We start from the raw sequence: 22,993 nt of genomic DNA on the forward strand, positions 1-22,993 counted from the left end.
CGCCGTCTTCTCCTCCCTGGTCAGATGGGCGGCCTCGTGGCTCAGCAGGAAGTGGGCCCCGCTCGCTGGCCCTGCCCTGAAATGAAGACAGAACTGGGGGGGGGGGGGTGGACAGCGCTGCAGCCACGCTCCGTGGAAGTGTCTGACAGTGCCAGGTGCCCCGCCGGGTGGTACCTCCTTCTCCTTCCTGGGGGCGTGGGTGTGGCCCTGCCCTGTGGGTGCTCCTGCCGTAACCTAACGTCAGAGTGTCCCTGGAGGACCTCGCTCCCTGTGACCACAGTGAGCTCCCTGAGGCTGGGCAGCTCTCAAGAAAAGAGGTCCACTTTGGCCCATGGTTCGGAGGTCAGGGTCAAGGGCTGCGTCTGGTGGTGGCCTTCCTGCTGGCAGAGTCCCAGGGCACCCCGGGGCGTCAGATGGCAAGAGGGGGGCGTGTGTGTCTCTTCTCATGCTGACCCTGCCTAGTCCTGTCCCTCGGAGGCCACCTCAGAACACAGGCAGATCAGGTCCCCCCCCTTAATACCTCACTGTGGGGTCAGAGTTCAGCCCTCGGGGACCCTGAAGCCGTATCCAAACCAGAGCACTCGGTCACGGTCACGGAGCAGGACTGTAGGGACCCTCAGCTGCGGGCGGGGTCTGGGAGGAGGTCCAGGGGCTCTGGGAAGCTGTTCTGGAAGAACCAATCCTCGGTGATCTCTAGTTACGTGGGCATTTCCGTAGCTTTGAGGACGGCAGGAGGCAGGAAGCCGGGAGCCAGGGACTCTGGTCCCAAGCTCCTCTCGCTCCCGGGGCAGGGACCTCATTCCCTGAGCTGCGGCCCTTTGCTGTTGGACATCTGTTAAGGTGCTGGGTGCCACCAACGGGCATCAGTGCCAGAGGGGAGCTCCACAGGTCTCCTCTCGTCCCCCAGGTCACAGACCTCCTGGTGGACGAATCCAGCTTTACTGGGGAGGCCGAGCCGTGCAGCAAGACGGACACCCCCTTGGCAGGCGGGGAGGACCTGAGCTCGCTGACCAACATCGTCTTCATGGGCACCCTGGTGCAGTGTGGGAAGGGCCAGGTAAGCCCTGGGCTCCCGGGGCCTCCCCGTGCCCAGCCTCGCTCCTCCCTTGACACCTCTCTCCCTCACCCTCTCCTGGACACAGGGGGTCGTGATCGGAACAGGGGAAAAGTCTCAGTTCGGCGAAGTGTTTAGGATGATGCAGGCGGAAGAGGTAAGGGGCGGGGCTCTGGGTGGTGGTGGGCTGGGCCTGGGTTTGAAATCGCCCTGGGTGCAGACTGGCCCTGCCCAGCCTGGGGACGGAGGCGGGCGCCGTGTGAGCCTAGTTTTAGTTTAATTTTCATTTTAGAACATTGATTAGGGTGCTCACCATGATGTAACTTTCAGACGTCAATGGGCACCGACCTTGAGGGCAGAGGCCAGTGGATGGCCCTTGTGTGCTCTGTGTGACTGTCACTCAGAGCAAACTATAGGACAGCAAGGGCACGCTGTGGGGTCCCGTCTACTAAGCCCGTCGTCCTCTCCCCTTCAGACACCTAAAACCCCTTTGCAGAAGAGCATGGACAAGCTGGGGAAGCAGCTGACGCTCTTCTCCTTCGGCATCATTGGTGAGTCAGGGGCTGCCCTGCTGGGCCCAGAGATGGGGAGCTGTCCTGGGGCAGGGCACCTGGTGTCCCTCGAGGATCTTGCTGCTCAGATGCATGAGGCTGGGGTTGGGGTCAGGGACGCTCCAACGGATGCAGGAGGTTTCGCCTCAGAGCAGGCGGAGTGGCTGACAGGCAGCCCACGCTGAACCGGCCTCAGAGTCGGCGTTTGCCTCTGGCTCACCGCCGTCCAGGGGCCGTTCTGGTCCAGGGGCTTTCCTGGGTGCTCCCCTCCATGTGCTGCCCCGGCCCAGGCCCCTGCCGTATTGTTGCTCTGCCTCCCCCTCGGTCCTTGGAGGCTGCCCTTCCTCCCAGCCGGCAGGTGGGGAACCAGGACCTGGGCTCCTGGGGGAAGGCTTCAAGGCACCCACCAGGGGGAGGAGCCATGGCCTTTGCCTGTTTCTCTTGGCCAGAACAGAGTCATGAGACCTGCCTAGCTGCAAGGGAGGCTGGGAAATGTAGTTCAGCATGAAGCAGCCACAGATCTGTGCCTCGGAGCAGGCTCTGCCTGGCCCAGGGCTGCCCGGCCTTTTGACAGCACACCAAACGGCCTCACCCTAAATGGAGGCCTTCAGCCCTGACATCCCAAGGGGCTGTGCCGGTCCCTTCACCTCCTTCTCGCTAAGGGGCTGGCCTTGAGTCAGTGTCCTCCATTCCCAGCCTTCAGGATTAGTGCCTGGCTTGCCCTAGATTCTCAGCCAGCAGATGTTTATTTGATTGATAAGGGAGCAGTTGAGGGAGGCAGGGGAAGTCCTGGCGAGTCTGGCCAAAACCGCGAGCCAGAGAAAGTTCTTGGGAGAAGCAGCAGCCCCTGCCACCTGCAGCCCCCTCCCACCTGCAGCCCCCTCCCACCTGCAGCCCCTCCCACCTACGCCCCTGCCACCTGCAGCCCCCTCCCACCTGCAGCCCCCTCCCACCTGCAGGCTTTCTGTGTACCTGGCCACCCAGGGCAGCACTTTGGGGCTGCACACAGACCAGACATTTCTGGCAGAATAGAATGCCCCAGGGGCCCTGGCTGCCCCCAGGCCTCTCTTGCATTCTAGAGCCGGGGTTGGAAATCGGGGCTCCCAGGCCGCCCTGGGTCTGCTGCCTGTTTCTGTGTGTCCAGCAGGCAGAGGATGTCTCTAAAGTCTCTAAACAATCTTTTTTAAACTCAGAAGAAGAGTTGTATGTCATGGTGTGGAAACCGTAGGAGATTCAAATGTCAGGTTTATTGGGAGTGCTCTGCTGGGGCAGCCTGCCTTCTCAGGCTGTGTGGCTGTCCCAGCTACAGTGGCAGAGACGAAATGCATCAGAGACCAGGTGACAGGCAAAGCCCAGCCATTCCCCAGCTCCCATTCCAAAAGTGTTTGGCCCCTGCCCCTGCTCTCCAGGGTTTGCCAAGGGGATGAACCCCAACATCCCCCCTCAGGCACCCCAAGAACAAATGCGCAGTAAATGCAGTTCAAGGCAGGTTGTCAAAGTAGACTATGGACAGGCCTTTCCAAGAGACTAAATATCTTTGGAAAATCAGCCCTCCAACGTGAAGGCCTTGTGGGTCGCTGCCCTGTGTGACCCTTACTCCACGGTGAGCCGGAGCGCAGCTCAGTGGGCACGTCCATGCCAGGGGCATGCAGGGAAGCTGGAAAACACCCTCAGGGTGGGCATACTGCCAGCTCCCCTGGCATAAATACTCTGAGCTTGGCCACCTCCAAGCCACCAGCCTTGTCCCTGAACATGGATTTGGGGGAGATATTCCCAGTGGCTTCTCGGGGGTCCCTGGGAGTAAGCATCAGCGTCCTGGAGCAGGGAGGGTGGTAACAGCCTGGTGCCTCTGGTGCCGCCCCTCTGATCTGCTTCACCCCAGTGCTTTGGGTTGCTGCTAAGATTTCGGTTGAGGACTGAGCTGCACAGCTGATCGCGGCTTGTGCCCCCACCCCGCAACCTCCCAGCATGACACGTCCTGGGCTCTAGTCACGGCAGACAAGAAGCCAGTGATCTTTACAGGGCACCATCAATGCCCCTGCCATTCCTCCTCACTGCTCCTGAGGGGGATGGTGACAGGTGGGCATGGACAGAGGCCAGGGCTGTGCTGAGCACTTCTGCAGCACCAGGGATCAAACCCAGGGCCCCAGCAACTCCGCCAGGGTAGCACGGTCACAGTTCCCATTGCACAGATGGGGAAACTGAGGCCACACCTGGCAGCTCTGTGCTCTCCCCCAGTGCCTGAACATCTTTCACGGGTCCCAGCCCAGATCAGGCTACTTCTGCCCCCAAGATCTGTCTGCAGTGACCCCCATGTTTCCAGTGTCCTGTGCAGGGCCTGGCGTTTAGTGTCGTTTGGTAAATGACAAAAGGAGAAAATGGGAAATTCAACCAGGAGCACACAGGATGAAATGATTTAGGACACAGAGCCCAGGGTCGGGGTGTGGCTGTGGTAGAGCGCTTGCCTCACAGGCCTGAGGCCCTGGGTTCCGTCCCCAGGGCCCTCACAGGAGAAAGCAGTGGCCCATCTGCCCTTCACAGGACCAGCTATCATTTGCCACACCAAGCACCCAGGGGAGTCCTGGCTGCACACGGCACGTGGGAAACGATTGGAATAATGTGTAGAATATGTAATAACCAGGGCTGCGAAAACGCAGACAGCCCAGCAGGAGCCCACTGTTTCTTTCTTTATTATTATTTCTATTATTATTATTATTAGTTGTCGGTGGACACATACCTGTATTTATTTTATTTTATCTTTATTTCTGTGTGGTGCCGGGGATCGAACCCAGGGCCTCACACGTGCTAGGCAAGCGCTCGGCCACTGAGCCCCAGCCCGGCCTCATTGTTTCTTTAACTCAAACTTGGCCGGAGCCTTTCCTAAAAAGTGAAGCCAGGATTTTCAGGCATAAAATACCTTCCTTAAAAAGGAAGGGTGGTGCTGGGTCCCCGAGGGCGTGGCTCACTTCACACCGAGCACCGCAGGCTCAGGCCTCGAGAGCCCACGGGGTGCTGTCCCCCCAGGTCTGCTCCTGCTCCTCGGCTGGCTGCGAGGCAAACCGGTGCTCGGCATGTTCACCATCGGGGTCAGGTGAGGCTCCCCGGGCAGAGGTGGGGGGCGGGGGGTGGGGAGACGCACCAGGGCCCCGCACTTGCCTGGCGGGGAAGGGGCCTGGCGGCTGTTGCAACATGCTGACGGCTGGTGGTCGAGCTCCTCTTGTCCCTCTTTGCTCATGGGCTAAGAGTGGGACCCTGGCCCCCAGCCTCCACTGGGATTCTGCCTCTGCCACTGGCCAGCAAGGTGCCAGTCACAGTGGACAAGGGTGGGCACCCTGTGGCCTCCACGTCTGAACTTGATTACACCTGCAAGGACCCTGTTTCCACATAAGGCCACACTGGCCACGTTAGGAGTTAGGACCTGGATGTGTCACCCATAACAGCAGATGGGCTGGGGAAGGTGTGGGGAAGGGAGCAAGAGCCAGGGCACAGGGGGCCCCCACGTGGAGGCGGAGGGGGAGAGGCTGCCGGGGGAGAGGCTGCAGGAAGTCAGGTCTAGGACCCTGGAGAAGCTAAAGGGGTGTCCCGGGTGGACTGGTGCTGGACATGGAGCCGAGCAGATGTGGTGCCCAGCCGTGCTCGCACAGCTGCCCAGGGGCCACTGTCTCCTGGAACAGAGTGGGTGAGGGTCTGGGCTCCACCCTTGCTCAGGGCTACCGAATCTAGGAGTGGAAGCAGGACTCGCAACCTCTGCACCCAGGCCCCAAGCCGCGCCCCATGCCGCGCCCGGGCAGGGTAGAGCCCTCCCTCTCCCCGCTGTCCCTGCCCTGCCCTTGGCAGCCAGCGGCTCATTAGTTTGCCCCCCAGACACTCGCTGAGCACCTGGGCTCTCTGTGTCCATCCCCCAAGTGCGGCCTGAGCTGCGGTCTCTGCCCTGTGGCTCTCAGGCCAGGGGGAAAGTAAACGCACTGAGTTAAGTGCACGTTGGTGCTGGTCACAGTCCAGCGTGAGCACTGCCCCAGGAGGAGACTGAAAGGGAGGAGGGGGGAGTGACCCAGAGAGGTGGCCATGGATGGTTTCCATTCGGAGTCAAAGGCACGCCTTTGAGAGGGAGCCACTTAAGGAAGAGCAGGAAGGGCGAGTCAGGCTGGGAGAGGCACACGTGGAGGCTGGGTGGCGAGGACAGAGCTTGGCATCCGAGCACCTCCTGGAGGCAACTGCCCAGGCCCCGTGGCATCCCCAGGAGATGGCTGCGGTTAGGCAGCTCACGGCTCTCCAGCCCCTGACTCTGGGAGCCGGGGGCTGAGAGCCTGCAACCTCTCAGGGCGGGTGACACAGTGGCCAGGAGACCACTGTGATCAGAAACCGCCCCCGGCTCAGGGCGAGAGCAGGGTTGAGTCACCCAAGCAGCAGGCTCAGGGGACACAGCTGCAGGCGTGGGAGGGGAAGGTCTGGGCCTCAAGGGCCCCTGGAGAAGGCAGAGCCTCAGACGCCAGGTGCTTAGACATCTCCCTGCAAGAAGGAGGCGTCCGGTCCTGACCTCACACACTGGCAAAGTTCTGTGAGCCGACCCAAAAGGTTTCTGTGTCCACCGCACCCCCAGAGCTGCCGGCCATTACTGGTGCCTTGACCTAAGGCTCCTTTCCAACTTGTTCACTGTCCCCCTTGATCCACGGTGAACTCACACTCGAGAGAAATCCGCTGCCTTCACCTCTGCTGTTGAAAGGTGGTGTCCCAGCCACTTGGGAGGCCAAGGCAGGAGGATGGCAAGTTCAAGCCAGCCCGAGCAACTCAGCAAGACCTGGCCTCAGAAGACAGAATGGGAGGGGTGGGCCTGCAGCCTAGTGACAGCCCTCGCCCTGCGGGGGTGGGGGGGCAGCGTTCAATTCCCAGTACTGCCAAAAAGAAAAAAATAGGATCATGCTTTCTAGTTTCTAGTGGCAGATTACAGTCACCTCAAACGTCAATCAGAGGTAGCAACCACAGAGAGGATTTTCCAAAATGGGTAAGATGAGAGAATTATACTTTATAAAAGTGTATCCTGATTCCTGTGCCCTGAATGACATTCAGGATGATCAGGAAGGTGCTTTTCCACGCCCCTTCTTTACAAGTGCGTGGATTATTTTTTTTATTACTGTGGACACGTCCAGAAGAAGTGCCCGTCACGACTCTCGGTACTTGTTTGCTTAGCTGGCCTTGCCAGCCTGTGCCATAAACCAGGGAAGCCGTCTCACGGTCCCCTTGGAAACCGGCACAGCCCCTTAGCCACCCGCAGTCGTCTTGGTTTATATAACGTGTTCTTGAATGGCCCATTGTCCCCTGGTGAAAGGGCGCCATTCATGCACTGTGTTTGTTTAATTCCAAGATGCACGTCTCCTCCACCTCTAGCTCCTCTGAAGTCAGACCACTTCCTACAGGTTGTGTGATGAGGAGCACCAGTGCCAGTCATTCCTTGGCCGTGCCCCAGGCTTTCTTGGTGTGCCCAAGGCCCGTGCGTGGTTTGAGTTGAGTGAGCGTCCCCAGCCAGGCCGAGCCCCACCGTGTGAGGCCAGCGGGGTCCCTGCTCACGTTCACCCCGTCAGGAGACCCGGCGGAACCCCTCTGCAGGGTGTCTAGTGGTGCAGGGGGGAAACGGGCCGCCTGGGGGAGGCAGTCAGGAAGGGCGCTTTATTTGAACTGTTTTTATTATTATTATTATTATTATTATTATTATCATTATTATTATTTGTTACCAATGTTTGAAAATAGGGACTTTGCTGGTGTCGGGCCTCTCCTGGGAGGCCGAGCAGCTCCGGTGTGGCTGGGCATGGCCGTGGTGGTTTGTTCTGGGCAGGGCCTGGGCTGTGGGGTTCCAGTGCTCAGCACCTCTCAGACTGGCCCTGGGCTCACTTCCTGAGGGCCTGGCCCCAGACTGGACTCCTCGGCCTGCTCTGGGGAGGCCTGCCCTCGGGAGTGTCTTGTGGGGTTCCTCAGGGTCCCCAGGGGAGAGACCTCAGCCCTTCCCCCGTTCTTCTGGCACTTGTCGGACAACAGATTCCCTGTCCCTCTGCCCCCAGGTAGTCTCTATAAACTGGGGTGAGTGGCTCCAAGTTGGCGTTCTCGCAGCGTCACTGAAGTCACACTTCGGCGGGCCCCCGTGGCAGCTGGCGGGAGGGTCTGCTCAGGCCCTCTGCTGAGACGCGGTCGGCTCTCCACCGACCCCGCTTGCTGGAGTTTTCTCCCCTAGCGGCCACCCCTCCATCCTTGGAACCTTTCCTCATCACCCAGGGGGAACCCTGAGCCCTCTGTCCCTCCAGCCCCAGCAGCCAGCCCTGCCTCCCGGCTCTGGAGCGAGTCACCTGTCCTGAACGTTCCCCCTGGCGGGCCGTGCCCCCGGGCTCCCACGGACCACCTGTTGGCGAGTCGGCCCAGGTGCCGTGGGCAGCAGAGTCTTTCCTGTCCCTGATGACCGTTTGGGTTGTCGTGCTTTGTTAAATTTTGTGGTTTAATCTTAAAGGGGAATTTCCAGCACGCATCCAAGTAGAGAGCACAGCAGGGGAGCACCAGGCCCGCGGCTCCCAGTGGCGCCCCACTGCAGTCCTGCCTGTCCTGGGCCCCACCCAAGGGTTTAAAGCAGACCCCAGGCCTGGCGCCATCTCTCCCCTCCTGGAGTGCGGAATGTGGGACCCTTTGGCCCCAATGTGGCAAAGCCTTGGCAACCCAAGCCAGAAAGGCCTCTCCTGTGGCCCTTCACCTGTGGACACACCCAAGGAGCCCAAGGGAGGGAGCATCGAAGGGCCTCAGCCCCAAGTCACATTCCCAAGAGAGAGCATCTCATTGGCCCAGCCTGGGTCACATGTTCTCCTCTCATCCAATCAACCACTGCTCTGGGGGGGGTCACATTGTCCAGAGGAGTTAAAAAGAGCAGCCGCCCATAGTGGATCAGCTCGGTGGCAAAGCGTGTCCTGGTTTCTCGTGACTCGATTTCCTTCTCTACGTTCCTCACAGGAACTATCTAAGTCACTAGAATCATGAAAAATGAAACTCGAGTGACCCAGAAGGGACCCTCACGCCCACTGCCACTTCCCACTTATTGCTAATTCTAGAATTTCTTTTCAAGGACCCAAAGACTTTTGTCCCTCTAATAAGTAAGAATGATTTAAATGCAAAAGCACTAAAAGACAGCCACAGATGCTAACTCCTACTAAGCTGGGGCTGCCTAGGAGGGGTCACTTCCCCAGCAGGTCTGCAGGGGGGGGCCCAGGGCAGCAGGTGATGGACAGGAAGCGGGCACGCCCCAGGATTGCAGGTGGAGACTGGATGGGGACAAGCCTCGCTAGCTAAAGGCGTGGCCAGCCCCAGGGGACACACGTGGTCCCGGAGTCCATTTGAAGTGTGGCTCCTGGGACTGTCCATCCAGCCTGGCCGTGGCAGCCATTCCAGAGGGTCTGCCCATCGTTGTCATGGTGACGCTGGTCCTGGGAGTGCTCCGGATGGCCAAGAAGCGGGTCATTGTGAGGAAGCTGCCCATCGTGGAGACGCTGGGTGAGGGCCCCTCTGGAGGGTTCCCTGTGGATCATGGAGCAGAGCTTTGGGTGGTGGCCGTTGGACCTCGGTGTTCACGGGCTCAGGGCTGCTGGCAGTGACCCTTCTTCTCCCTAAACCAACATCTCTGTACCAGGCTGCTGCAATGTCATCTGTTCTGATAAGACGGGGACCTTGACAGCCAATGAAATGACAGTGACCCAGCTCGTCACGTCCGATGGGCTCCACGCCGAGGTGAGTCCACCAGGGATTTGTGGGGCCAGAGGCCATGGTGCGCCCTGTGGCCCTGGCCTTCCTGGAGATGGCACATGGCCACTTCAGGAGCACAGTGAGGACAAGGGCCCTGGGTGTCCTGCAGCCCCAGGCTGATGTCAGGTGGCCTTCTTTATTTCTTAGTTGTTTTTTAATGATCACGTTTTGAAGTGTACCTAAGTATTTTGCAGGGCGGGGGGGGGGGGGGACCAGGCCCTCGGGCATGCGAGGCAGGGGCTCCGTGCTGAGCGACCTCCCGGCCTCATCACGGATGTAAAGGCTAGAAGGCGCCCTCCTCCTCCCTGCGGGCCTGGCAGGACACGCCCGATTCTGCCTGCTCCTCGCTGCCAGGGGCTCGGCACGTCTCGAGTCCCCAGATCCACACCAAGGGTTCAGTAAATTAGGGCCCAAGGGCCAGTGGCTACTTTCGCCAAGTGAGTTTCGCTGGCACACTCCACGTCCCTGTGCAGAAGTGCCGCAGACGTGCCACGGTGGCTGCCTCCCCCCGTGGCAGGGGCATTGTCTTGGCAGAGGCCAGTGGGCAGCACAGACTGAGGACTTGCCCTCTGGCTCGGTGTGAAAGCACCTTCCACTGTTCTAGGTCAGAGTGCTCGTCCATGCTCCTGCTGGACGCTCTTGACCGTGGCTTCCCGGCCTGCAGCAGGCGCCCCAACACCCCTGCCGCAGCCCGCTCAGCCCCTGAGTGACAGGCATCCCGCAGGGCTCCTCCTCCTGTGCAGGCTGATGTCCCCGGTGTGGACCCCAGGGGGGGACTGTGGGCTGCCCAGGGAGCTGGTGTGACTCTGGGTGGCATCCATGCTTCTGCTGTGCCCTGGCAGGTCAGCGGAGTCGGGTATAACGGCAAAGGGACCGTGTGTCTTCTACCGTCCAAGGAGGTCATCAAGGAGTTCTCCAACGTCTCCGTGGGGAAGCTGGTGGAGGTGAATCGGGGCAGCGGGGTGCGATGCACACAGACCCGGGGGCAGCGGAGCTGGACCCGCTGGTTCTTGGCACCGCTGGGCCACACCCAGGTTAGGCTGCCACGTTGGAAACAGAGGGCAGGGAACAGAGAGTCTCGGGACTGGCCGCTGGAGCGTGGACGAGCACTCTGACCAGCGGCGCCCCTGCTCAGGGTGCTGAGTGGCCACTGAGAATGAGCAGGCCACACACACGACTGTGGCCGTCACACCTGGCCGTCCTTTCTGTGGCTCCCTTCCCCTCCGCGTGGCGGTGCCCTCCACAGAGTCCCAGCCTCCTCCTCCGTGAGGCTCAGGGAGGACCCTCCTGCTCAGGTCCTCAGGGTGCCACTTCATGATGACAAGGACAGTGTCTCAGCTCTGCAGATTGACAAACAGGCTCAGCGACACGGGACAGTGCCAGACCCACCCCGCCAGCCAGCCCTGGAGGGGAGCTGGGAGGCCTGGGCTCTTTCTAGTTTTGGTTTTCTAGATGGGTCTCAACTGAGGGCCACACAGCTCAGCGTCCACTCCTTCCCAGTGCAGCTCCGTGGGGTCAGTGTCCGTCTCTAAGGCTGCAGCCTTACCCCACCTGCCTCCCTGGCGTCCCAGACCCGGGCTTTGGGGAGCTGACACTCTGCCAGGCAGGAAGTGCTCTGTCCCTTCTGAAGAGCCAGGTGCTGATTTGCTTGGAGGAGCGGCTTGTCCCTGGGCAGCTCTGAGCGCAGGTCAGGCCTGCAGTGCCCGACGTCTCCTCCGTCCTGAGCGAGCCCAGGGCCCGGGAGCGGCTCCTGGTACTAAGTGCCGACATTCCAGGCAGGCTGTGTCGCCAACAACGCTGACATCAGGAAGAACACGGTGGTGGGCCAGCCCACAGAGGGCGCCTTGATCGCGCTGGCCATGAAGGTAGGGTCTGGCGGCCGCGGTCCTCTCCAGGAGCTGGGTGGGACAGGAGGACCTGCTCTGGCCCGGCTGGGGGGAAGCGCAGTAGCAGTGCTGACCGTGGAGGAGGGGGGCTTGGCAAGGGTGCTGTGTGGCCCTGGAGAGTTCTCCACGTCTCTAGCCCTCTGCCAGGGCTCCAGAAAGATCTCGAGCACCCCCACGGCCCAGACCCCTGTGGGTGTTGGGGAGACGGACAGAGGGACAGGACCCATCCGTGCGCCCATCACTGTTCTACTCACTGAGGCCCAACCAGCAGGGTCTGCCTCCTGTCCGTACACGTGATTGACAGCAGGTCCCTCCTTAGTTCTGGGCTCTGCAGAATGCTCCCCCTTCCGTGCCCAGGGCCGGTTCCCAGGGTCTACGCAGGTGGGGCAGGGTGGGCGGAGCTCCAGGGCGGTCAGTGTGTGGGCAGCTGTGCCCTGTACTTAGGGACCAATCAGCAGAAGTAGCAGCAAAACTGAAGGAGGATAGTGGGAAGGGGAGTGGGAGAGGCAGGGAGTTGCGAAGGACCAACGGAAGAGGCAGTGCCCCCCAACACCCCGTCCTTCTCCAGGGCCAGCCAGGGCCATGGGTGCAGGAGCCCTCAGCTCCCCAGCCCTGCACATCCATGGACCCCTCTGTGTAGAAGGGAACTTTGTCTCTGATGGAGGTCTGATTGGACCCAGGTCAAGGTCAAGGTCAGGGTCAGGGTCAAAACCTGCTCAGGGTGCTCACCCAGCAAGGTCTGACTCCTTCTGCTTCCTGCCCATCCAGACGCTGTGCTCCGCTCCGCCTATGCTGTGGCCCCCGTCTGTCCTTCCTCCCACTGTCTCTCTCTGACTTCACCAATGTCACCTTTAGTGTCCCCTTCCTTGGACACCTGTGCTGTTCTGTGCCTACCTGTCCACCTGTCCCTCCCTCCAGCAGGAGCCCTCTGCCTCCTCCGGGTCCACCTTCTGGAAGCCAGTGCAGAGTGGGAAGGAGGTGCCAGTGGCCCTTAATGAGTCCCTGGACAGGCCAGCGAAGCACCCTCCCCACTCAAGGACCCTGAGGTACCACCCTTCCTGTTTTCCTTCCAGTCCCAGGAGACAGTTCCTTTGGAACGTGTCGGGGGCATGGGACACATTCCCCTAAGTGGCTTCTCATGGTCCAGCAGGGAAGAGAGAACCCGGCCTCACTGTCCCGCTGGGGCCACACCCTGGCTCGAGTCCCCCCTCTCCTGCCAGCTTTCAGAATGTGCCTTCATGGCATGGGACTGAGCTCTGCGTGTAGCCTCAGCAGGCCCAGTGGCTCCAGGGTCAGGCCCTCACCTCCCCTAGATGAGTTTCCTACGGTCACCAGGACAAAGTGCCACATACCGGCTGGCTTGAAGCCACGCAAACCTGTGGAGTCACAGTTCTGTGACCAGCGGTGGAAATCGGGGTGGGGCAGGGCCTGTTCTGTAGCCCCGCTGTGCCGGAGCCCAAGCATCCCCTGGCCACGGCTGCACCGTCCAGGCTCTGACCCATGTCACACGTGACCTCCTGCGTGTCCCTCTCCTTACATCTGAGCCACCATATAACCTGGTCTGAACTTGACAGCTGCAAAGCCTGCTTCCAAGGAGGCCACGTTCACGGGGTCTGGGATTAGGACTTCCCATCCCTCGACCCATACCACGTCCCTTCAGGGGTCTCTTTGGAAGCCCCTTTTCTAAACCCCTCCCCATCCCATTGAGTCCTGTGTGTGGCTGGAACTAGTTTGTGTTTGGGGAGGTTCAGGTATGGTTCCGAGTAACTGACCCAAAGCCACCAGAGAGCACATGGGTGGACAGGCCTGGCCTGGTGGGCTGCGGGCAGCAGGGCCACTTCTCTGACACAGGGACCCTTTCTGGGAATTTGCTGAACCTTCAAGTCCTGGCAGAGACCCTGAGCAGGTTTCCCATGGAGACCAGGCAGAGACCGTGGGTTCTGTCCGGGGACAGAAGAGAGACGTCTCTCTCTGGGTGGGACACTTGAGAACAAATGGCCACCTGGGAGCCCGCGAGCGTGATTCCTCCTCCTGAGATGGCTGAATGAGTGACTGAAATGAGCCAAGCTTTGCATCAAGACCAGCTTAGAAGGACACCCTGAAATGTCCCATTTTGTGATCTTAGATGGACTTGAGTGACATTAAAGATTCCTACATAAGAAGAAAGGAGATCCCCTTCAGTTCAGAGCAGAAGTGGATGGCGGTGAGGTGCAGCCGCAAGAACGAGGTGAGCCGCGGCTCTGCTCCTGTGCTCGCTTCACCCTGCTCCAAAGTAAGGCCACTCAGTGCAGGTGTCAAGGGGACGTCGGTGGCCGCCACGGCACTGACCCACCTGGGGCCTCTTCCGGGCTCCTCAGCTGCAGCAGCAGCTGCCCGCTGCCCATCGACCTCAGCCTCCCCTGGGCATCTGTTAGGAATGCCGAGTCCCAGGCTCCGCGCCAACCTCCCGAGTCAGGAACCCCAGGCACGGGACCAGGGACCGAGTTCCCTGGGGACGTGGCTGCCCTGGGCTGTGACTGGAGTGGCCCCAGAGGCACCTGCTCTCACCCCCGGAGCTGAGTGTCCGGCTCACACTTACACACGCAGGTGCACCCCGCTGCTGTGCAGGCTGCAGGCAGCGACTGGGGCGCGTGCCCAGACGGCAGGTCTCCCCGGGTCCGCAGCTGGGCTTCCGTTCATTTATTTATTCATTTTTGCCACTGTAAATGTCCCCCTTCCCCTCCTGCCCTTCGCCCTCCTCTCCTCCCTCTGGCTCTGGGTGGCTGGGTCAGCACGTGCCTGACACTTGCCTCATGGGGACACACCTGCAGATCTTGAATGCTTCAGAAAGGCCATGAGTGGATTTTTTTTATACCTTCTAATTCTTTTTTTATTTCACTTTGGAACCAGGTTTTGGACTCGGGGCACTCGGCCACTGAGCCTCATCCCAGCTCTTTTTTTGCATTTTATTTAGAGACAGGGCCTCACTGAGTTGCTTAGTGCCTTGCTGTGGCTGAGGCTGGCTTGGAACTCCCGATCCTCCTGCCTCGGCCTCCGCCTTCCAGCTGCTGTCCCCAGATACAATGGTAACAAGTTCCAGTGGGAAACTATGAAACACAGAAATGTGACGAAATGAAATGAAAGCTCCTTCCCCTTCTGCCCTTCCCTCCAGACCCTCTGTCCCCCAAGGTGGTGTCCCTCACCGCATGGCCGGGCTGCTCCAGGTTCTAAGACGCCGTCAGCACAGGTGCAGGTTGCAGTGCAGGCGTGCGCTGCCCAGGCTGCCACTGTCTCTCCCTGAGCCCTCCCAGTGCCGCGTCCCGGGAGCCCTCTACACCGCTCAGCGTGTAGTCCCGCACCGTGAGCCAGGCGGGCACTGTGCCCGTGCTGGGGACACAATGTGGACCGGCCCTGCCCACGTGGGCTGCATGTGTGTGAGGCGGATCCTAATAAGTGGGGTCTCCGTTCTCTGGGGCCCCCCGGGGTCTCCCTCGGGTATAGCGGGGAGCAGACTAGACAGGCGCAGCCCTCGGAGACAGCCGCCACCCCGCGCTGGCTGGGGGCTTCACCAGCGAAACACGCAGGAGGCTGTGACGGGGACAGGAGGACCTGTCGTGGAACAGGGTGGCTGTCCCGCTCCAGCACGTGGATTCCAAACCCCGCCCGGGGTCCCGTGGCAGCCGTCGGGGGATCCACAGTGGCAGCTCCCCGAGAGTGTCCTGCATGTCTCTGGACCCCCGGGCTCACAGTGGCGGCCCCTCTGTCCCCAGGCGCCCACTGACAGCGGGCTCCATGGTCTCTTCCAGGACGGGGACGACGTCTACTTCATGAAGGGGGCCTTCGAGGAGGTGATGCGCTCCTGCACCACGTACAACAGCGGGGGCCTCCCGCTGCCCCTGACGCCCCAGCAGCGCGCCTTCTGCCTGCAGGAAGAGAAGAGGATGGGGTCGCTGGGCCTGCGGGGTCAGTGCCAGGCCAGCCGGGCCTTCAGCTTGCACGTGGCCTTGACGCGGGAGGCACAGGGCCGGGCTTGCCACCGGTCATCCGCCAGAGTGGCCGGCAGGCTGCGTGCTTGCGGCAGCCCAGCAGCTTGGGGTCCGGGCAGGCGAAGACGGGGCTTCTCAGCCGCGCAGGTGCCCCCACGGGGCAAAGGCCGCCCCTTGCTGCTCAGGTGGAGGACGGCGCCCGCCAGCTGCCCGGCCACCTCTGTGGGGAAGCCGGGCCTCCGGCTCCCAGGGCCCGGCCCACAGTCCGTCTCACGGCTGCCCGTGGTTTTCTGGGCCAGAGCCGCTGCCTCCCTGGGGCTGAGGACGAAAGCCTGGTTCCCTCTGTGTCATTGGTCACCTCTCCCTTTTCAGGGGGTTTGAAAATGCTCAGAAACACTTGCATCCTGTGGGGGAGGAGAGATGCTGGGCTCCCTCTCAGCTCCTGTCACCTCAGTGTCCCCTTTGGGGACATAGGTTGTAAATCGTGGCCAGCCTGCTGACCAGTGCCCCAGGCAGAGCTGCCACAGTGGACGGGCACCACTGGGGACTCCGCTGGGTTGGCACCGCCATCCAGGCTCTGAAACCCGGCAGGATGGGGCCCGCAGACACCTGCAGGGCTCTCTGGGGGCCACGCTTGCTGGCGGGGTCAGGATCCTAGGCCACAAGTGTCACTTTCTGCCACTTGTCTTGTGCCGGGCACTCCCCCGCCCAGGCCCAAGACCCCGGGAGAGCTCTGCTTCTCCTTGGAGTCCAGCACTTGTGCCCAAGCCCCTTGCAGACAGGATCTGGACCCACGGGGGGCTGGCGGGGACTAAGAACAGTCCCCGCGGGCCCTGTGACTCCTCTTGGTCCCTCCGCAGTGCTGGCCCTGGCCTCTGGGCCCGAGCTTGGGAGGCTGACGTTTCTGGGTCTCGTGGGCATCATTGACCCCCCGCGGGCTGGTGTGAAGGAAGCCGTTGAGGTGCTCTCGGAGTCCGGGGTGTCCGTGAAGATGATCACAGGAGACGCCCTGGAGACGGCCCTGGCGATTGGTAAGGGCGGGTGGGCAGAAAGGGCCACAGCCCCTCAGTCCTCAGGGCACCTGGCCACACCCTCCTCCCAGGGCTGAGCGAAGACTGAGAGGACCAGGTGAGGCTGGGTGGCCAGCTCCTGTCCCGCACGCAGCGGGCCCTGGGTTCAATCGCCAGCGCCTCAAACAAAGCTGGGTGTAGTGGCCCACATCTGTGATCCCAGCAATCTGGGAGGCTGAGGCAGGAGGATTGTACGTTTGAGGCCAACCTGGGCTACTTAGCGAGACCCTCAGCAACTTGGAGACACCTTGTCTCAAAAAGGGCGGGGGACGGGCGGGAGTTGTGGCTCAGCGGTAGAGCGCTTACCTCCTACGGGTGAGGCACTGGGTTCGATTCCCAGCACCAGGTACAAATAAGCAAATAAAATGAAGGCCGTCCACAACTAAAAGCAGAAAAGGTGTGGGGGAAGAGGGCTGGGGCGGGGCTCAGCTGGTGGAGTGTTTGCCTGGTATGCACAAGGCCCTGGCTGCAATCCCAGCTCCACAAAGAAAGAAAAAAAGGGGTTGGGGGAGCTGAGATGGGGCTCAATCCCTCCCCCCAAAAAAAGAATCTGAGATTCCCTGACCAGTGCCCTACTGCTCCACCTTCCAAGGTGTGTCTGTTTGCAAAATATCAGCAGGCTTTCCAAAAGGGGTCCTCATGGAAAGTGAGGACCAACCGTGTTGCCATTGCCCGTGTCCATGAAGCGATGTGACTTCACCTGGCAGGCAGCATCATGCACAAGGGACAGTTTCCATCTGGCTTCTGGCACTAGCTGTGTACCCTTGGCAAATCACTGAACCACTCTGACCCTCAGTCTCCTCCTCCTATTCTAGTGACTACTGTTGTGAGTGTCGTCACATGTTGGCTTTCCCCCATTCTGTCCCGAGGCAGTCTAGTGTGTGAAAGGATCACAGACTTTTGAGTCAGAACCATTTCAGGTCCTAGTGTTACCCCTTATTGGCTGTGTGACCTGGAAGAACTCACCTCTGTTTCCCCTCTTTAAAGTGGGGAGAATCAGGCCTGCTGCCCGTCAGTCCTGGGGTGGAACTGAGATCAGGAACGTAGCAGGTGCTCAGCACACGGTGTCCATTGTGGTTTTATTGTCATTCCACACTCAAGTAGGAAGTGACATCGGGGACATGGAATGACAGGCGGGGGTGGGCCACCATCGGGGCCTGTGTGGTCCTCAGTGCGGATTCTCCCTGAAGGAAGAAGCATCGGCCTGTGCAACGGGAAGCTGAGAGCCATGTCTGGGGAGGAGGTGGCGGGCACAGAGCAGCGTGCGCTGGCGGCCTGCGTCGGGCAGGTGGGCTGTCCCGGGCACGGCCGGGCGGGGGCGTCGGGAGCCCCAGGTTGGTGACTCTCCTCACTTTGCGGGTGCAGGTGTCCGTGTTCTTCAGGACCAGCCCCCAGCACAAGCTCAAGATCATAAAGGTAAGCGGTGCCCAGACGGTGGCCCCTGGGGCTCACTGGTCCCTTGAGTGACAGTCCAGGGTGGGCAGCCGTGTCTCCAGCTGTGGTTCCACGTCACCCAGTGCCCAGGCCACCGCACCGAGTGCTGCCACGTGGCCACGTTTAGCTGCATGGGTTCTGGGGAATGTCACCTCTGCAGGGCAGGCGCAAGCCCAGATGACAGCCAGGGACCCTTTTAGGAAATGGAAATGGGACTGGGGGCCGCTGGTCACCAACAGGGGAAAGAGGATCATCGGGAGCTGGGCGTGGCGGGGCAGGGCGGGGCAGGAGCCGGGCCTGACAGCTGCCCCTCCGCGTGGCTCTCGTTAATGTACTCCACGTCTTGGTTTCTCTTGTGGAACGGGGCACTGTTGATGTCATCGCACCTGTCCCACAGCAAGGTCCTGAGGAAAAGGCTGTCATTTTAGGATCCAGTGGGTCCCAGAAGTGCTCCTGTCCTCCCCGCACAGGGCTTGAGACCTGCTCCTGAGCTCTTTGGTGCTTTTTTCTTTCATGTTATTTTGGGGCTGGTTGAGTTCTTTTGGGTATTTTTGATGTCACTTGCATAATCTCTACTTATTCCTCAAAAAAAAAATCTATATACTAGGCACATCATGGTTTTAGGGCACAGATTCCTCATCTGCTAGTGTCCTGTTGCTGTGACAAAGTACCTGAGAGAAAACGTTTAAAAAGGAGGAAAGGTTTGTGTTGCTCCAGTGTCCCCCAGCCAGGGGCTCTGCGGCCACACACAGCCCACAGGGCCAGGCCAGGAGGAGGTGCTGGAGGGGACCTCTGGCTGCAGCCTCCAGCGCCTGCTCTTCCCCAAGGCTCTGCAGGAGTCGGGGGCAATTGTGGCCATGACGGGGGACGGTGTGAACGACGCGGTGGCCCTCAAGTCTGCAGACATTGGCATCGCTATGGGGCAGACGGGGACTGACGTCAGCAAAGAGGCCGCCACCATGATCCTGGTGGACGACAACTTCTCCACCATCATGTGAGCGGTTCGCCGGCAGGTCATCGGTGGCCAGAGCTGGGGTGACCAGCCCCCCCCGGGACCTGCTGCAGTGAGAGACGGGGCGGGGCAGGGGTTCTGCTGAGGAGGGGTCCAAGGAGTCCCCAGAAAGCTGCCTCCTGAGACTCGGCCCAGACTCTGGCACGTGTCCCCAGGCGCCTCTCAAAGCAGGGTCCTGGGGCGGTGGCAGCGCCATTCCATAAAAGTGGGATTGAGCCCAGGCAGAGCCTCTTGCAGATTCAGGAAGGTCCCCTCATGCTGTCTCCTGTGGTCCTGTCTCGGACGGCCAGTTGCTGTGGCCTTTAAGTACTGCAGGGTCTTAGCCAAGGAGTGGCCCAGGCTCAGCCAGACGGTAATTGGAGGCGTTGAGTGTACCTCGTGAACAGAGGGCTACAGGGCCTCGGGCAGGTCCCCAGAGGCTGGTGGACACGGTTAGGGCAACAGTGTGTCCCCAGAGTACCTGCAGGGCCGCCCGCCTGCTCACCAGCACTGCGCGAGGCCAGGCCTGCAGGACCGCTCTGCCCACACCGTCCCTCCCCACAGGAGCGCCGTGGAGGAAGGCAAGGCCATCTTCCACAACATCAAGAACTTCGTCCGGTTCCAGCTGAGCACGTGAGTGGGGCCCGCAGTCCCGCGGCCCGGGCACCTGTCCGCGGGGTGGCGCTGACGGCTGCGTCTGTGCTGTGCCCGCAGGAGCATCTCGGCCCTGAGCCTGCTCACCCTCTCCACCGTGTTCAACCTGCCCAGTCCCCTCAACGCCATGCAGATCCTGTGGGTCAACATCATCATGGACGGGCCACCCGCACAGAGGTGAGCGGACAGTGGGGCCGGGCCCGCCCCCAGGCCTGCAGCAGGGGCGAAGGCCCAGGCCCACCCGAGGAGGCCGGAGAACCACCTGCTTTGAGGGGGACGGAGCTGGGCAGGGCTGGGCGGTGACACAACTTCAGAGGTGGGGCTGGGTTTGGTCCTGGCTGTCCCCCGGCTGCTGGCACGGGGCAGGCATCCCACGGGGGCATGTGTGCCACTGGCTGTGTGCAGACAGGCGCGGGGGAAAGACGGGTTGGGGTTGGCACCCTGCTGAGCGGCACACCAGGTGGTGTCCCAGGCAGACCTGTCCTATGTGACCAGCAGCACGGCCTGAGGGAGGGAGGGAGGGCCCAGCTCACCCCCCGGCGCTGGAGCCGCCTCTTCTACAAGTGCCCTTGGCCAGCCACGGCGGGGTGAGCCCCCATCCTGCCGGTTGGTAGCAGAAGTCGAGTCTCTTGGGACTGAGGGGCCCTGCAGTGGGCAGAGCTGGGCCCCGCTTCTCACAGCCCCTCCAGAGGGCTCCCCGGAGCTGGGACTTGCCTAAAGACTAGGAAAGACCAGGTCACTGAGATCACCGCGTGGTGGGAAGGCGGGCACCGGTGCCATCACCCACTGGGTGGGCTGCCCTTGCTATCTCGAGGACAGGCAGAGGTGGCCAGGGGCGAGGGGGCATGGGGAAGGCCGGGAGATCCTGGCGGGCACTGCAGCAGGTTGGCAGCCTGACTCGGGCCTGTGTCTGTGCCGAGGTCCTCCTCTGTTTCTGGTGCACATCAGAGTGTCCCTTGTCTTGGGAACAGCTTGGGGGTAGAGCCCGTGGACAGGGACATGCTGAGGCAGCCCCCACGGAACGTCAGGGACACAATCCTGAGCCGATCCCTCATCCTGAAGACCCTCCTGTCCGCTGCCACCATCATCAGCGGGACCCTCTTCGTCTTCTGGAAAGAGGTGAGTCACGTGCCCCATCGGCTGACGCTGGGGTTGGACGGTCCCTGCCCGGTCAGGGGAGAGACGCGTAGGCAGATGGAGAACTTGGGGCCACCAGAAGGAACAGGGACACGCAACACAGGGAAGGGTGGCCCAGGAGCGGGGAGGAGCTACCGCCTGCCGGGAGGGCACAGGCCAGTGGGTGGGCGCCCAGCCAGGCGGCAGCCGGGCGTGAACCGATGGAGGCTGACAACAGACGCAGGTTCCCTCCTCGAGGGGACATAGCCCCCACGGCTTTTGTTGTCACCAGGAAGCAACTGGGGACCTAGAGCGTCCTCCTGTCTTACCTTCCATGGCATCTCGTCATGGTCACTCATCATGGCCTGCAGGGGCAGGGCCCGGCTGGGTCCTATAGTGGCAAGGCTGGGCAGTGAGGCCGGGAATCCATTTGGCCTCCAACTTGAGGTCCTCCTGCCTCGGCCTCCTGAGTCACTAGGATTACAGGCGTGTGCCACCGTGCCCGTCCCTCTGGGTTGGGAGGGCCAGGGAGAGTCCCATGCAGGAGGGGGAGGTAGAGGCGAGAGATGCCCGGAAACCTGTGCCCACGATGCTGCGTGGCAGAGCTGGGGAGGTTTCTGCGTCCACCCTGGGGGCCTCAAAGGCCATGATTTCCTCTGCGGCCAGCTGTCCTCCTTCCTTGGAGGCGACGGCTTTTCGCAGGTAGCTAGCTTGTCTACCTCCTGGAAGGAGGCAGCACTGCCCCCTAGAGGGCTCACGGCACACCCAGAGCCAGGTCCTCACTCAGTGGCCGCACTCAGCTGTGGTCAGGAGATGCGTCTGCAGCTCCCACCGTGGAGCTCGGGGCCAGAGGCGGTGGCTGGCCAGGGCCTGGTCTGCGGCAGAGGCTCTGTCCTGGGCTCCCAGGTGAGGACGGCGCACTGAGGACCCGCGGCCTCACCGGCCCTGCCTGTGCGTGTTCCAGATCCCGGACGACGGGGCCAGCACCCCGCGCACCACCACCATGACCTTCACGTGCTTCGTGTTTTTCGACCTCTTCAACGCCCTGACCTGCCGCTCCCAGGTATGACAGTGGCTGCACCCTGCGTCCTCCTGACAGGCAAAGGCTCAGCAGAGCTGCCGCCAGCCTCCACCCTGCGGGGTCACCTGTGAGCCCCGGTCTGTCCAGGCCTCGGGCGGCTCAGAGCAGGTGGCGCTGGGCAGCGCTGCCCTACTGTGAGGTGCCCACGCGCAGCCTCCTCCCCGCAGACCAAGCTGATTCTGGAGATCGGCTTCCTCAGGAACCGCATGTTCCTCTACTCGGTCCTCGGGTCCCTCCTGGGGCAGCTGGCCGTGATCTACGTCCCGCCCCTGCAGAGGGTCTTCCAGACGGAGAACCTGGGAGCGCTGGGTGAGTGCGGGACTTGAGGAGAGGTCACTAACAGGCTGGAGGTGCTGCCCCCGCCCCTGCCAGGCAAGGGCCCGAGGGCTTGTGGGCGGTGCGCCCCGAGATGCCGAAGCCCCACACACGGCGGCAGGCGGGCAGCTGCTCTGCCCTGGACCTGGGCAGGAGGGAGGCATCAAGAGGACAAGGAGGCTCAGGAAGAGGCCCCTTCGCCAGGAGTAGGGCCTGGGAGGGGGTCCACATCCGGCCCTTAGGGCAGGAGGACCAGCCACATGAGGCCCCCAGCTGCAGTGGGCAGGACTGTCTGAGCTCAGCCCTTGATGTCCCCTCAGCTGGGGGGCGTGGCCTGGACCCCAAGCCTTCTGTGACTTTGACATTTCTAGAGACCAGAAGCTGGGCCACCCTACGGTTCTTGCTAAAACAGACCTGATTTAGTGACATGGAGCCCCTGAGACACCTGGTATGGGACCCAGGACTCCCATGTCCCCAGCCAGGCTGGCAGGGGAGGGAACAGTCCCTCACCCCAGCAAGGAAGGGTTGTGCGGGGGTCACCTGAAGGGCAGCAGTGTCCAGAGGGCTCGTCCCCTCTCCCTCCTGGTTCAGTCTTGCCCTGGCCAGTCCCCCCGAGGAGCAGAGGGCTGGTCCCCAGGGCTGACACAGGGCGGCCTGTGGCTTGTCCCTGCTCAGGAGGGACCTGCGATGGCCGGTGAGGTGTGAGGCTGCACAGGGGCTGCGCTTGTGGCCTCGGCAGGGGAGGGACGGTGCCTGTCCTCCACCAGCACCCATGGGGGTCACCAGCGGGCACCGTGCAGGGCAGGGGACAGGCAGAAGAGAAGGAGCCCCGGACGCGGTTTCTAGCAAAGGCCTCCCCCGGTGGGAAGAGGGTCTGCCCGCCAAATTCCACAGGGAGCCGTGCCTCGCCCTAGACGGGGCCAGGGACCTGCTCGGGGTGGGAGGTGACCTCAGCGCGGCCCTGACCCCTCTGCCGCCTCCCCGCAGACCTGCTGTTCCTGACGGGCCTGGCCTCGTCCGTCTTCCTTCTGTCGGAGCTCGCCAAGCTCTGGGAGAGGTGCTGCTCCCCAGCCAGGAGAGCCGGGGCGCACCGAGACGACGTGTGA

General features: G+C 61.7%; 1 protein-coding gene across 1 annotated transcript in view; it reads left to right on the plus strand.

Annotated features, from left to right (window-relative positions):
• Positions 1-22,993, plus strand: part of Atp2c2 (ATPase secretory pathway Ca2+ transporting 2) — a 46,634-nt gene extending 23,641 nt beyond the window's left edge. Inside the window, exons 8-27 of the mRNA XM_027933290.3 lie at positions 908-1,057; positions 1,143-1,211; positions 1,530-1,605; positions 4,630-4,696; positions 9,002-9,126; positions 9,263-9,360; positions 10,218-10,319; positions 11,151-11,240; positions 13,387-13,488; positions 15,047-15,203; positions 16,087-16,257; positions 17,487-17,584; positions 17,662-17,712; positions 18,558-18,724; positions 19,286-19,354; positions 19,436-19,552; positions 20,347-20,494; positions 21,456-21,554; positions 21,740-21,881; positions 22,875-22,993. Coding sequence (XP_027789091.3) covers positions 908-1,057; positions 1,143-1,211; positions 1,530-1,605; positions 4,630-4,696; positions 9,002-9,126; positions 9,263-9,360; positions 10,218-10,319; positions 11,151-11,240; positions 13,387-13,488; positions 15,047-15,203; positions 16,087-16,257; positions 17,487-17,584; positions 17,662-17,712; positions 18,558-18,724; positions 19,286-19,354; positions 19,436-19,552; positions 20,347-20,494; positions 21,456-21,554; positions 21,740-21,881; positions 22,875-22,993 — 2,217 coding nt within the window. The remainder of the gene's footprint in view (positions 1-907; positions 1,058-1,142; positions 1,212-1,529; positions 1,606-4,629; positions 4,697-9,001; positions 9,127-9,262; positions 9,361-10,217; positions 10,320-11,150; positions 11,241-13,386; positions 13,489-15,046; positions 15,204-16,086; positions 16,258-17,486; positions 17,585-17,661; positions 17,713-18,557; positions 18,725-19,285; positions 19,355-19,435; positions 19,553-20,346; positions 20,495-21,455; positions 21,555-21,739; positions 21,882-22,874) is intronic.

The sequence above is a fragment of the Marmota flaviventris genome, chromosome 18 (genome assembly GCF_047511675.1).
Source record: "Marmota flaviventris isolate mMarFla1 chromosome 18, mMarFla1.hap1, whole genome shotgun sequence".
Classification (NCBI taxonomy): Eukaryota; Metazoa; Chordata; class Mammalia; order Rodentia; family Sciuridae; genus Marmota; species Marmota flaviventris.